The sequence below is a fragment of the Mobula birostris genome, chromosome 32 (assembly GCF_030028105.1).
Source record: "Mobula birostris isolate sMobBir1 chromosome 32, sMobBir1.hap1, whole genome shotgun sequence".
NCBI lineage: Eukaryota > Metazoa > Chordata > Chondrichthyes > Myliobatiformes > Myliobatidae > Mobula > Mobula birostris.
The window spans coordinates 9,633,704-9,648,976 of NC_092401.1; the positions used below are offsets into that span (position 1 = coordinate 9,633,704).

Consider the following 15,273-nt stretch of genomic DNA (forward strand, 5'->3'; position numbering starts at 1 on the left):
TTGTGTGCAAAACAAAATTTTTGTCACTGATAGTTGGCAAGTAATGAGCAGTAAAGCAATTCAGAACAGTTTTGGTCATTGCAGTTTCAAGCATTCAGGCTTGGTGAGGCCAGCAACATTCAACTGTGAAAATGGAAACTATTTCACGACTTTAAGGAGCTATGAAGAATTTGAACATATCAACGATCGTCTTAGATGTTAAATGGAAATGGAGATTTGGAGGATGCAATTGGTGATAACGTATGAAGGCAGTTCATTATCTACACTAGGTGGCTGTGCTGAAATTGTTCGATGAATTCCTCCGTGGATAACAATTAACCTCTAATACAGTTTTATAGTACTATAATGTTAATCTAATTCCTTCTATATTTTAATTAATTATGTAGTCTATTACTCAGTTAAGCAGCAGTTTCTTTTTGTTTTATATAACCGTTTTAACTTGTTCCATTCAGCTTCAGCTAGTAGGAGTATCTGCTTAATTGGCTAAAATGCACTGGTGCCAATGTGTCCAAATTAACCAAAATCTAATATTTATATACATGTATTTTATACTAATTGTAATATAACTGGTTTTGTATTTTGTAGAAGTTTCTCAGTTTTCTGTAGCAAGTGTTATGCTACTTGACTCTAGCTATCTGGTTAATTGTTATCACTGGATGCTGATGGTGAATTATTTGATAGATTGAAGGCTATGGAGATTTGTCAGAGGAGTTATTGAGGCCAGCCAAGGTTATAATTGAATGGTGGGGCAGACCTGGGGGCCCTGGTGATTTATTCTAATCTTCCTGTGCAGTGTTCCCTAGGTGTTGGGACTACAATTGCTGCTATTATGTGATGGTGTCCAGAAAAGATCAACTTGAGCACACTTATTGGATTTAAAGCAAATACGGACTAACCAGTGGAATTGAATTTACTGCTGATGATTGGTGTTGCATTTTGGTATAATGCATGAGAAAAGCCAGTGTAAATAGAGCACAAGTCTAAAGGGGCTGAAGGATGGGTTTCAGGCTGCAAGTTAATTGAAGCATTGGACAATTAATGCACTTTTGTAAGAGTCTCCAAATATAGTGCCATGATTAACCTTGTACAAAATTTTGGTTTAAGTGCAGTTGGAGTATTGTCTCCAGTTCTGGATGCTACACTTTATGGAAAAAATAAAGGTTTTGGAGAGGATATAGAAGTGATTTACCAAAACGATTACAGAAATGGGAAATGATAGCTAGTGGTGGTTCTTTGAAATGAGTAAGTCACAGATGTAGATAACAGATAAAGTAAATGGTTGAAAGAGCAAAGAATAAGTAACAAGAAGAACTGCTGAGCAGGTAAGTGGTTGGGCTCTTAAAATATGCTGCAGTGTTGATGGTAGAAATGGGTTTGTCAGAATTTTTCAGAAGATTATACACCATTGTGGTGAGAGTCATGGGGTACGGAAGCAGCAGAATTAGATTGTGCCTGCAGTACTGGCATAGCATAGAGGGGCCAATTGGCAGTTTCCTGTGCTGTGATCAATGTAATAATGCAGTATTGCAAATGTGTAATCCCTGTTTCTGAGCTAGTGTGTAAGTGAGAACAAAATAGAGTGGTAATGAGTTAGGACTGTGAAAGATTCATAAATGCCCAACAGGGCAGCAATCAGACCATTGCCCAAAAAGAGCAGGATCAGGTGCTTCAGCAGCTATCACCCAGTGGCATTCGTATCTACTATGATGAAGTGATTTGAGAGGTTGGTCAGAGCTGGAATCGGCTCCTGCTTAAGGCCTGCTAGACACACTGCAGTTTGCCTGGTACCACCATATGTCTACAGCAGGTGCGGTCTCACTGGCCTTGGCCTTGGATCACCAAAACAATAGTAATATGTACGTCAGACTGCTGCTTATTGATTACAGCTTGGCTTTCAACACAATCATACCCTCAGTTGTCATCAACAAGCTCCAAACCATGGGCTTCTATCTCCCTCTGCAACTGGGTCGGAAATAACGTCTCACTGGTTGCATCGGTTGCATCACTGGTATGGGGGGCCCACTGCACAGGATCAGGAAAATCTGCAGGAAGCTGTAAGCTATGCCAGCTCTATCATGGGCATTAGCCTCCTCAGCATCCAGGACATCTTCAAGGAGCAATGCCTCAAAAAGTGGCATCTATCATTAAGGGCCACTATCACCTAGAATGTGCCCTTGTCTTGTTGCTACCATCAGGAAGGAGGCACAGGTGTTTGAAGATCCACACACTGTTTCAGCAACTACTTTCCATCTACTGTCAGATTTCTGAATGGAAAATGAACATCTCATCTTCCAGGAAAAGTATGGACGGTCCATGGACCCCTCGCCTGCGGCCCCAATAGTAGCAGGCAGTTCCACTGCCATTTTATCAAACCCCTTGTCTCACAAAAGTAATTTTCCCTACAGCTTTAACAGTACTTAAAAGTCGAATTAACAATTCATCAGGAGTATGAATATCTACCCCACCCAACACGCACGCATTCGTTACCAGTAACCCTGTGGATGCACACCACCGCTCAACCCCGGCAGCATCCATACCCATTGTAATCATTTTACCGTGCAATAGTTTAGCACAGACTTAAACACACAACCCAGTGGTTCAATTCTCAGGGCAATCACAGCATCCAACGAAATCAATCCTGAACTTTAACCCCACAATTATGACCCTCAGGTTCTGTCGGCTGCGTAAGTCTTGGGAAGACAATCTCTGACCAGCCAAACGTGAGATTGAGATGTGAAACCCTCTGTGTGGATGCTGCGTGATTTGTTACTCTTTCACAAATCACTACAATGAAATAACAGACAGAACACCATTGTAATAGACGATATAGCTTTATAATTCTTAATTTGACTAAAGGGTTAATAAAGAAAAAACAAAAAGGAAAGGGCACATTTTAATGTAAGTCTAAGTGCATGTTGGAACTCATTGTCCCTTTCGCTGATCCTCCATTGATTGCCCCGGGCTTCGTTGACTCCCGGTCCACTCCAAGTCTACTCCTTTCTGGCGTCTTCTCCCTCCATCTCCCGCTGAACAAAGGACCCAGATCACCTCTCTCAGGCACACGGCACGAAAACGCACTTACCCGCCCACTCACGTTCAATGGCTGCATGATGTAATGTCATGTTTAAATTTCATTTTAAAAATCTTTTTTATTATTATTGAAGATCAACAAAAAATACATTAAGGTAATCATGTCATATTAGCATGATTACCTTATTCTTAAAAAAAAGAATATTTTTTAAGGAAAAAAAGAAGGGAAAAAGGAAACACTACTAACTAAACGAAAAAAACCCTGCTAACAAAAAAAACGAAATAAAAACCCATTAGGAGCACAACCCCAGAGCTGTAACGCCAGACAAGCTTCCATAAAAGAAAAACATCAATCCACCAACTCAAATCAGATGATAGTAGCCGGCAAATGAACCCCACCTTTTCTCAAAGTCAAATCAAGGATCAAAAGTTCGATTTCTGATTTTCTCCAAACTAAGACATAACATCACCTGAGAGAACCATTGTATCAAAGTGGGAGCAGAGGCATCTTTCCATTTCAATAAAATAGCCCTTGTGGCCAATAATGCAATTACTTGTTGGTCTGATATAGAAATACCATGAATATATTGAGAGATTATACTGAACCAAACTCAATTTATTAGGTTGTAAATTAATTTTTAAAGCTTTAGAAATTGTAGAAAAAATAGATTTCCAAAAATATTTTGTTGCGTTCTGTATTGAAACATATGTGTAAATGTAGCTGTCTCAGTTTTGCATCTATCACACTGACTATCAACATTGGGAAACATTTTAGACAGTCTCTCCTTTGTCAGATAGTAACGATGAACAATATTAAATTGAATTGAAGAGTGACTGGCACAAATCGAAGAAGAGTTAACCAATTTCAAAATTCGCAACCAATCCTGGTATCAAGGTGATGTTAAGCTCTCTTTCCCAATCTTGCTTAATCTTAAGTGAAGGGTAATTGTACTGTTGTAACAGTAAATTATAAATTTTCCCAATAAAACCTTTCTCTAAAGGGTTCATTTTTAAAATGTCTAACAGGTCAGAATCCTGTATATATGGAAAATTACTTAAATATTCTTGTAAGAAATGTCTGACCTGAAGATATTGCAAGAAATGTAAGTACGAGAGAGAGTATTTAGTTACTAATTTCTCAAAAGGCATCATTCGGCCTTCTTGGAACAGATCCATGAAGGAATAGACTCCTTTATTCCTCCAAAGAAGAAAGGTAGGATCACTTAGTGAAGGTTTAAATAAATAATTTCGATAAATTAAACTAAGAAGGTTAAATTTTTTGAGATTAAAAAAAATTACAAAACTGGTACCAAATTCGTAATGACTGCTTAATCTTAGGATATAAATTTAGATTAGAAATTTTGGCCAGTTGTACAGGTAAAGAAGCTCCTAATAACGAAGTTTAGTAAAACTGTTTCACAGCTTTCAATGCCAAATCAGCCCAAGGTGGTCATTAATTTTTATCAATCCAATATAACCAAGAATACATATAACGTATATTAACAGCCCAGTAGTACATTCTTAAATTAGGCAGGGCAAGACCTCCATCCTTTCTTAATTTTTGTAAATGATATTTTCCAATTCTTGGTCTTTCATTATTCCAAACAAAAGATGAAACAATAGAATCAACCTGATCAAAAAAACTTCTTCGGTAAAAAAAAAAATAGGAATATTTTGAAATACATATAAAAAATTTTGGTAAAATCATCATTTTAACTGCATGAATTCGGCCAGCTAACGAAAGTGTAAGTGGATTCCATCTACAAAATAATTTCTTCATAAAATCCACTAAAGGAACTAAATTAGCTCTATAAAGCTCTGTGATTTTTAGTGATAATACCTAAATACTTAAGAGTCCGTAACTTTAAAAGGAATGTTATTATATATAAAAGCAGAATCATTGAGGAAATAATTCACTTTTATGAAGGTTTAGTTTATATCCCGAAAACTTTACAAATTCATTTAATAATTTCAATAAACTAGGAATGGATTCTCCAGGATTAGAAACATAAACTTTGGGATCATCAGCATAAAGGGAGATCTTATGGAAATTCCATGGATATCTTTAGCTTCACGAAGTGCGATGGCCAGAGGTTCCAACACCGAATTAAATAACAGAGGACTTAATGGACATCCTTGTCTCGTACCCTGCGAAAGTCGAAAAAAAGGAGATCTGCAATTATTAGTAATAACAGTAGCAATAGGGCTTTTATATATCATTGTAATCCACTTAATAAAATTAATACGAAAGTTGAATCTCTCTGAAATGTTACTAAGTATTTCCATTCAACTCTAACAAATGCCTTTTCAGCATCAAGAGTTTTAGAAAGGGATGAGTATATAACATTTCAGAGTATTAGAGAAGGAATAACAGCCCTTTACAAAACCTGTTTGGTCCTGAGAGATAATTTTAGCATCCATGTTTCATAATGAATTAAGTCTATATGAAGCGCAGTCAATAGGGTCTTTATCTTTCTTAAGAATTAAAGAAATAAGAGCTTCATAAAATATGGGAGGTAACTCTCCTATCAAAAAACTATCTTTAAGCGTTTCCAACATGTATGGAGAAAGCAATTGTTCAAATTTTTAATAAAATCCTACGGAATAACCATCCAATCCAGGAGTTTTACCAGATTGCATTGAAAGAATAGCTTTCTAAACTTTGTTTTCAGTAATAGGAGTGTCAAGAGTTTGTTGATCTTCAACAGAAATTCTAGGAAAATCAGTCTTTTGTAAAAAGGCATTCATTTTAGAAGGATCAGCTGGAAACTGAGATTTATAAAGTTTAATGTAAAAGTCCTGAAGAATTTTATTAATGTCTTCATAATTACAAGCTAAACAGCTGTCTCCCTTAGGAATTTTTAAAATTTGCCTTTTGGCTCTAGCTGCTTTTAATTGAGATGCTAATAGCTCCAAACACATAAAATTGACTTTTCAATTTAAGCAAATTTTTTTCAATATGATAAACTAATAGTAAATTATATTGTGATTGGAGTTCAATCCTTTTTTTAAGTAAATCAATGTTAGGAGAGATTGCATAAATATTATCCAAGTCTTTAATTTGTTTTGAAATCTTATCTAGCTCTATTTTTGTCTGTTTCTTAAGCTTAGCTAAATAGGAGATTATCTGACTGCGCAAATATGCTTTAAATGTATCCCATACAATCGATTTTGACACATCTCCCGTATTGTTAAAAAAAAATATTTTATCTGAGTTTCAATAAATTTTCTGGAAAATGCCGAGACAAGTTTGCAATACCGACATTATTCAATTCAAAAGCTAAGCTTAAAGGTGCATGATCCGAAACAACGATAGCATCATATTCGTATTTCTGGATTTCGGACAAAAATCGGAAATCAGCTAGAACAGCGGTCCCCAACCACCAAAGCATGTGCTACCAGGCCGTGAGGAAACGGTATGAGTCAGCTGCACCTTTCCTCATTCCCTGTCACGCACTGTTGAACTTGTAATTGTATTTGCCGGGACATCCCGTATATTGGGCTAAACTCGCTTGTCCCATACGGGACTGCCCTTGTCCCGTATTTCCCCCGCTAAGGTAGATCGTTCCTATGAAGCCTTTCATGCTGAAATGGCGTGAAGTGAAGAAGTAATTACCATTAATTTATATGGGAAAAAATTTTGAGCATTCCCAGACCCAAAAAATAATCTAACAAATCATACCAAATAACACATAAAACTGAAAATAAATAACACTAACATATAGTAAAAGCAGGAATGATATGATAAATACACAGCCTATACAATGTAGAAATTATGTACAGTATAGTTGGGAAGATGAAAGTAAAACCGATCTGTGGGGAAAAGAATTTGGCACGTACGAGCATGCACACATTACATGAACACATCACGCATGCGCGCACAGGTGCCCGCGCAGGGCTTCATGGTCATGGTAGTCTTTCCTGGCGTAAAGTGTCCCAGGATTTGACTGCTACTTTTGTCCCTTATTTGGGAGTGAGAAAGTAGGCAACCTTAACTGTAAAAGACATGTTGAAGTGAATTTAACCCTACTTGAACCTGGTCAGCCGATCCGCAAGAATATTGTCAATATTAAACCGGTCCACATTGCAAAAAAGGTTGGGACCCCTGAGCTATAAAATAACTGATTCTCAAATTTTTTTTGTGAATGTGTGAATAGAATAATCTCTGTCATTAGGATGTAGATGTCTCCAAATTTCAACCAGGCCATAATCAATCTAAAAAAGTTAATGAGTGATGTTGAACAACTTGGAAGCCGCTGATTGGTTGAACTCTTGTCAATCAAAGGATTTAAACAGCACTTAAAATCACCACCCATTAACAACGTATATTCATTTATATCTGGCAATAAACCAAATATGTTTTTTTAAAACAAGATGGATCATCTGCATTAGGTCCATATAGATTAACCAGGACAATTTCTCTATTACAAATTGTTCCTTTGACAATTAAAAATCTACCATTAGTATCTGACACAATGTTGTCTTGGATAAATAGAATATTAGATTTAATAAAATTAGATACTCACTTTGTTTTATTTTGACAAGTGGGATGATATTGAAGGCCCTTCCACATTTTAAAAAAATCTATTTTGATCACCCATTCTGGTATTCGTTTATTGAGCGAAAATTATATCGGGTTGGAATCGATTAATAATTTTAAAAGTCGTCCTTTGCTTAATAGGGTGATTCCAGCCATGTATGTTCCAACTAATAACGTTTATCTGTTTAGCTACCATAAAATTTTTTTAACACACAAATAACACGCATACCAACGCGGTCTGATCAAAAATGGCAGTGTTAAGTATAACCATATACAAAACGCATGCTCCGGAACTCTGTAATGGGAAAAAATACAATTTAAAAAAAACTAAATTTGATCCTACAATGAAACCTTACAGCTCAAAGCTAACCCCAATCCTCCCACCACCCCAAAAGCCAGAAATCCAGCAAAGAAAAAGCCGGAATGCGTCCCCATAGAAATAGAAAAAAGAAACAGAACTCCGCGAGCTGCCCATTTTATAATAGTGACTTTAAACGTTTTCCTTAATTCTCTTCTCCCCCCCCCCACCCCCCCAATTTACAAAAAAAAAATATGCCCTAAAATAAGAAAGCTCTGCAGAGGAAATAAAAAGATGTTCATACTTAAATCATTAAAAAATAAACTGGGGAATGCAAAAACAATTTCCAAAGATGTCAAAACAATAAGATTAAACAAAAAGAAAAATGTCTGTGTAATCTCTAACAAAGAAAAATTGGCGCCATTATCCATTTGACTTGCCCAATTAAAAAAACCGTTTTAGAAGAAAAACTGAAACTAATTATCTGTCTACTAAGCACTCCTCACTCATATACTATTTAATAATATATATATTATATAATTGTGTGTGTGTATACACACACACACACACACACATATATATACACACACACACTTTTTTCCTTTGCACCAATTTAATGTGTGTTATATATGTCCTTATAAACTATGAAAACTATCACTTAATGGAAAAGAAAAAGGAGGGCTAGAAACAAATAATCAAACCAGTTAACAATCTGTCCGCTGTGTTAATTCACTCAGTATACCAAACAGATTTCGGAAAAGTCATTCATCAGTCAAATCAAGAAGTTCACATCTTCTTAAAATGGTCCATCGATCAAAGGACATCTTCAACATATCAGAAATCTTCAAAGCTTGTTGTTTTTTCAGAAAATTATTCAGCAGACCTAATGCCATTCAAACCTCGGCCACCTCCAAAATAGAATTAACATAGTCCAGTGCTGCTTTGGGATCCAGAAAAACACGTGGAGTCGAATCTTTAGGAAATAACTTTAATTGGGCTGGATAGCAAAGTGATGGGAATAATCCCTTATCATGGGATATCTTCATAGCTGGAACGAATTTGAACTGCTGTTCCATAACTTCCCGTGGATAATCTTCATTAAAAACGAATCTCGGAACCCTTGAATTTAAAAATTCTGTTTCCTTGCATATTTCATGATTTGGTCTTTAACTCTGAAAGGAAGAAAGCAGACCAAAACTGACCTTGGTTTATTCAGATCTTGAGATTTCGAAGTTCGTACACTCTTTCAATATCAGGAGGCTGAGGTAAAATATCTGGAAACAGAGATTGAAACAGGTTAGCAAAATAGTCCAATAAATTCCCATTCTCAGATACTTCCTTCAGTCCAACAATTCGAATGTTATTGCAATGAGATCTTCCTTCCAGATCGATTATCTTGCGTTGAGACTCTTCCAAGTGGGCTGAAATATCCGCTATCTGACACTTCGACTCTGAGTTCAGAATTCAAGGAAATAATACTTTCCTCTATGAAATGAAAACTCTGTCGAAATGACTTATCTCAGAAGTGTTACCTATTTTCTTGTCGAGAGCCATCAACGCATGTTCTAAACACTCAGCCCAAACAGGCATATCCTCTGATTTTTCTTTTGAAGTTTTTCCCCTTCCATTGCTAGATTCAGAGAGCTGCTTTCCACTTCTTAAAGATTAACATAATTGCAGCTATTCCCCTGTAAGATCCAACAAATAGAAGTTAAAAATTCAGTTTAAACTGGGGAAAAGGAGGAATTAAACGTAGCCACACAAATTGTGTGTGTCACTCCATTGGCAGCAGGCGGAGTTCTGTCATGTTTAAATTTAGAGAAGATTTGGTGTTCAATTTCGGAATCTAATCAAGACTTTCAAACATTGTGGGGACCTTTTTTGAACTATTTTCAAAACCTTTGATTTGCTGTTAAAGCACAGATGATGGCTAATATACTTTTTTTTCCTTTTTTCTTCTTTACTAATCAGCTTCGGTCTTGGTAGTGGGTTAGACTTTTTTTTTCCATATCATAAATGTACTATATTTCAATATTATGAATTAATCAATTTATATGAATATAGAGTAAGGAGTTTGTATGTGCAATTCGGTATAATGTATTTGATATAATTTTTTTCTTGAACTCTGTATTCTATGTAGAAAATTAATAAAAATATTGAAAAAGAAAGCACACTTGCCTCATTGGACGGCTCACATTCCAAATCACCCGTTTTCTCAAACCCAAACGCTGCTTCTACAGAAAGACCGTTACATTGACAGCGAAACTTTTCCCAGGGTGTTACAAACACAAACCAGCTCACTTTTTTCCCTTTCCTTTGCACCAATTTAATGTGTGTATATACTTTATAGTTAATTATTATGTATTGTTACAACACATGAAATGTCACTCTTATTAAATTGATTTTTGATTCTGTTGGTATATTGGACAATTTGAACTTAGTTTAATGGATGTTTATTGGAGGGTCAGGTAGTGTCTTTTGAAAGATTATCTTGTCAGATTTTCTTTTTTTTAAGAACGTTGATTGTCACTGCGGAGTTAATTTCAGTAGTCAACCTAGGACCAGAAAAGTAAAAGGCAGCTGAAGTTCACCTTGATTGGCATGGATCAAAAGGCAAACTCTTTTTGGATAAAACAGATTCTGGTTAAAAGTGCCATCAGATAATCAGGAAAGCAGACTGAAGGAACAAAAGCTAGTTGAGAAAATGGCATGGATTCCCTTCGGTTTTTTGAGACACTGTCTCTTAATCAGTACAGGGGATTTTGCCAAATACTTTCTAACTAGCATCATTTGCATGTGTTTTGTGTTCAAAAAGCAGTGAATTAGCAGTAAAACCGTTCAGAACTGCTCACTTGCTTCAATCATTCAGACTTCGAGATACCAGAAACGGCTGTGAGTGAAAATGAAATTATTCACTACATCGTTAGAATGACAGTGGGTGTTGGTGCTGATTTTGTTCATTTACAGTCAACTAAAATAACACAGCAGGTGTTGAGATTTTAAACTGAAGGATGAACAATTTTTATCTGCCTAGTGCAATCAACCTGCACCTGAACCATAGCCCTGACGAGTGTGGATTGCGGCAGGTTATCTTCTGGCAAAGGTGTACCTGGGAAGTGAAACGAAAAATAGTTTGTATGTTCCTGTCAGAATAAAAAGCAAAGATAACTGGTTTAGAGAGCTGTGGTTAAAAAAAAGTGTGCTGTAGGTACATACAGGAAGTAGTAAGTGAGGTACTTGAGTATAAGAAATGCAAGAGAACGCCTCAAGAAATATGAGGGCTAAAAGAAGACAAGGTGAAGGAGATTCCCAAGAGCTTCTACAGATGTATTAAGAGCAAAAGGATGGCAAAGTAGAAAATAAGTCCTCTGGAAGATTGGGGTGATCATCTATGCATGGACCCAAAAAATTTGGGGGAGTTCTTAATTTGATCTTTTGTATCTGTGTTTACTCAGGAGATGGACACAGTCTGTAGACATGGTGCAGAGCAGCAGAGATGTCATGAACCATATACAGGTTAGAGTAGGAGGTATTTGCTGTCGTGAGGCAAGTTAGGGTAGATAAATCCCCAGGGCCTGAGAAGGTGTTCCTTTGGACCTGATAGTTAGTGCAGAAATTGCAGAGCTCCTAACAGATATTTAAAATGTCTTTAGCACAGGTGAGTTGACAGAGTTGGAAGATATTGTTGTTTAAGAAAGGCCTTAAGAATAAGCCAGGAAATTGTAGTCTGGTAAACCTGACACCAGTAGTAAGATATTCCAAGGTACTGGATACATTATTATTTGGATAGATAGGGATTGCTTAGGGATAGTTAGCATGGCTTTGTACATGGTAGGTCATGTCTAACCAATCTTGGATTTTTTCAAGGAAGTTATCAGGAAAGTTGAGACAAGGCCTTAGACATGATCTACATGGGAGGTTGCTCAAGAAGGTTCCGTCGCTTGACATTCAAGATGAAAACAGCTTCTGTTAGCGAAAAAGGGTAACTAATGTAGGTCTTCTGTAACAGCGAGGTGTTGTAAAGCAAATGTTCGGAAAACGGGGACCACCTGTATAGAGAAAATTTACGAGGATATTGCCAGGACTTGAAAAGCTGAGTTATGTGGAAAGGTTGAATAGGTTGGGACTTTATTCCCTGGAACATAGAAGATTGAGAGGAAATTTGATACAGATACACAAAATTCTAAGGGATATAGATGGGGTAAATGCAAGCAAGCTTTCCCCACCTTAATTGCTTGAGACTTTACTAGAGGTCATGAGTGAAAGATGAAATTTTTGGGGGGAAATATGGGGGGGGCGGAGCTTGGGGTGGTGAGAGTGGAACAAGCAACTAGCGAGAGTGGTGGATTCAAGGTTAATTTATCAAAGTATACAACACTGAAATTTTTCATTTCACCGGGTAGCCATGAAACCAAGAAAGGTTTTTTAAAAAAAAAGAAAAACACCACGATCATCAACCCCAAAATCACACCTCCCTGCAAAAAAAAAATTAACAAAAATAGAACAGGCACATCGACCCCAAAATGCCACTCGCTGCACAGAAACAAACAAAATGGATCAGGCTCATCGACCCCCAAATCCCCTTCCCCCCCCCCCCACAAAAAAATCAGACAATCGGGCAAGAAGCCTCAGAATATAAAAACTATCTGGCTGAAAAATAGTCTTGCACACTAATGATGGGAAACAACAGTCACTACTTTGTTAGTCAGTCTGAAGCGTTGCTTTTTATTTCAAGTTCTCCAACTTAAGAATCAGCAAATCAATTACCAAGTACAGAGCCCTCTGCCAGCCACTCTAGTTGTCACCGATGTTCCGGCTCCCACTATGCTTCAGTGCATGACACCGGCGTGCAGGCTTCGAAGGTGCCTAATATCAGGCCAAGCTTGGACATGTTGAAACACGACCGGTTGGGAAGTTCCAAGGGCGGCACCATGCCATCATTTAGGTCTGCAGTCTGCTGCGGATCATCAAAGATTCGAATAGGATTCAGCAACAGTGAAAAGAAAAATAGAGACGTTAGAATAGGAAAAATTTAACTTTTTGCTGGATGAGCTGGGAGAAGTCACCCTCTGGATTTTAGATACATACGTAGTTGGGAGGGGCTGGAGGGTAATGGTTCGGGTGCAGGTTGATGGGACTAGGCAGATCCGTGGATTAGATGTGCTGAAGAGTTGGGTTCTGTGCAGTAATGTTCAATGACTTAGCGCAGCATACTCTGGATGAATGTGTTATTAACTATTAGGAGCTAATATAGTTTTAATAGTACTGTAGTAGATTTGGTAGTGTTCTAATTTGTACTGGTCTACTCAGTGAAATGGTAATTTCTTTTTTTTATACTTTTTTGAACTGTTGCCAAGAAAGTTTGGTTGATTGGGCCAAATGAATTCACACTGTATGAGGTGGCTGTGACCTCTTAAGATTTAGCTTGAAGATTTTCTGTATTTTCAGTGTCTGACTGAGAGTCACGACATAGCAAGGTTTCAATCCTCTATATATTCTCAAGTTTTCTGTACTAGCCATGAGATATGCTATATGCATACAAATTGTAAAGTAGTGCGATCTTTTAACTTCAAAGAAAGATTTGAATTTGATGTTAGCATTATGGTTTACCTATCTTCATTGTAAATGCTTTGTTTTCCTACCAGCGTCCCATGCGTATTTTTGTGAATGATGATCGCCATGTGATGGCAAAACATGCTGCCATCTACCCAACTCAAGAAGACCTTGAAGCAGTACAGAATATGGTGTCACATACTGAACGGGCCTTGAAGGCAGTTTCTGATTGGTTAGATGAGCAGGAGAAGGCTAGTTCTAAAACAGAAGTCACGGAAGCAACTGAAGAACCTGCAACAGAAGGCGAGAACAAGGAAGGGTATGTAAGAACTGCATTTTAGGTAACTGGGGATGGGGGGAGGGTGGGGTCGTGGTAATTAATAAACATAAGAGGAATTCGGCAGGTCAGGCAACAGCTATGGAAGAGAGTAAACAGTCGACACTTTGAGTCGGGGTTCTTTACCTCTGCCTGTAACAACAGTTTATTTCTTTCCATGAATGCTGCCTGATGTGCTGAGTTCCTACAGCATTTTGTATGGAAAGCTTTGAACTGTTTTTAGGATGATTAGTGCTTGCTTGCAATAGCACTCTTGTAGGGGAAATTCAAATTTGTGGAATATGCAGCAGAGAAGGAAGTTTATTCAAACCAATGTATTTCTGTCAGTTCTAGACCTATGCAACAGTTCCCTTTTGTTTTCCCATTCATGCCATTTTGCCATTTTTCTATTTTAACTATTTTATGAAATTCACTTAAGTTGATATTGATTTGGCTTCTACCATTGTTTCAAAGATTGCATGCAAGGTAATGCATTCATTTAAATTGTTTTCTTTTGGCTTTTAGTTTTTAGCCAGTCATTTCAAATCTGACCTTGTCTACTAGTCATTTATCAAATGAATGTAGGATTTTGACTGACCTATCTCGTACCTTTTTCTACTGTAGAGATATACAAGTGTTATGACTGCTTGGAATCCCTAAGCTTTGAGAGTCACTGCATGTGATAGAAAAACTGCAGCCAGTCTGTACAGGAGTTTCCCACAGTTGCCATTTAATGACCACAAAAATTGATGTTGATGGGAGGGTAAATATTGTTCAACTGACAAGGAGAGATCCCCCCCCCTTTTTTTTTTTGAAGGCATGCATCTCCTTAGTAGTTCGTCTCATCTAGAAGATGGTGGTAGCTGATAGTTCAGGGTTCCCTTAGACTGGACATAGTGCTTGCCTGGAATAATAATTGAACAATCACAATAAATCACAGATTACTGAACATAAGCCATAGATGATACTGAATTGCTTGATCTTAGTAGTCTTCTGCTAAATCTCTGAAGTGTCTTGAAATTTTGATATACCAGCATTAACCACCGTTACAAGGCCCAACCTGAACACTGCAGTTTAGTGTAACTTCCTTTTGTATCTTTGTTAATAAAGGCAAAGATCACTTCCTTATTATTTAAATTTCTCCCATCACTACTTAAGTTTCTAAATCTGCATCCATTTTTGAAAGCGTTGATCAAATGCTTCAAACAGTGTCATTCCTCAACTGCTCTGCATTTAATTTCATCTGTCATGTGAATGTCTATTTGTCCAATTTGTCTGACCTTCAGATTGTTAACTTCATTGGCCTCACTTCAGAGTTTCTGTAGACTTCAAAAAAATCAAATATGAAAGGAATAGCAGTCTTCAGTACCCTTTGCTTCTGCCTAAAAAATTAAAACAAAGCTCTTGTGACAAATTAGCATCTATGCTGCAATTGTCCCTTTGACCCAGTGGGCTTTGTTTTCCTGTGCATTCCCTGATGATTGAAATGCTGATTCCTATGTTTTCTATTAATCTGAGCTGACTCTTACCCTGAAA

At 37.2% G+C, this 15,273-nt stretch overlaps 1 protein-coding gene across 5 annotated transcripts in view; it reads left to right on the forward strand.

The window, feature by feature from the left end:
• The window catches only part of ilf3b (interleukin enhancer binding factor 3b), an 81,135-nt gene that overhangs the window by 10,041 nt on the left and 55,821 nt on the right, over positions 1–15,273 (forward strand). For all 5 annotated transcript variants that reach the window (XM_072248196.1, XM_072248198.1, XM_072248200.1 and 2 more), the window contains exon 3: positions 13,514–13,740. In XM_072248196.1, the coding sequence (XP_072104297.1) occupies positions 13,514–13,740 (227 nt within the window). The remainder of the gene's footprint in view (positions 1–13,513; positions 13,741–15,273) is intronic.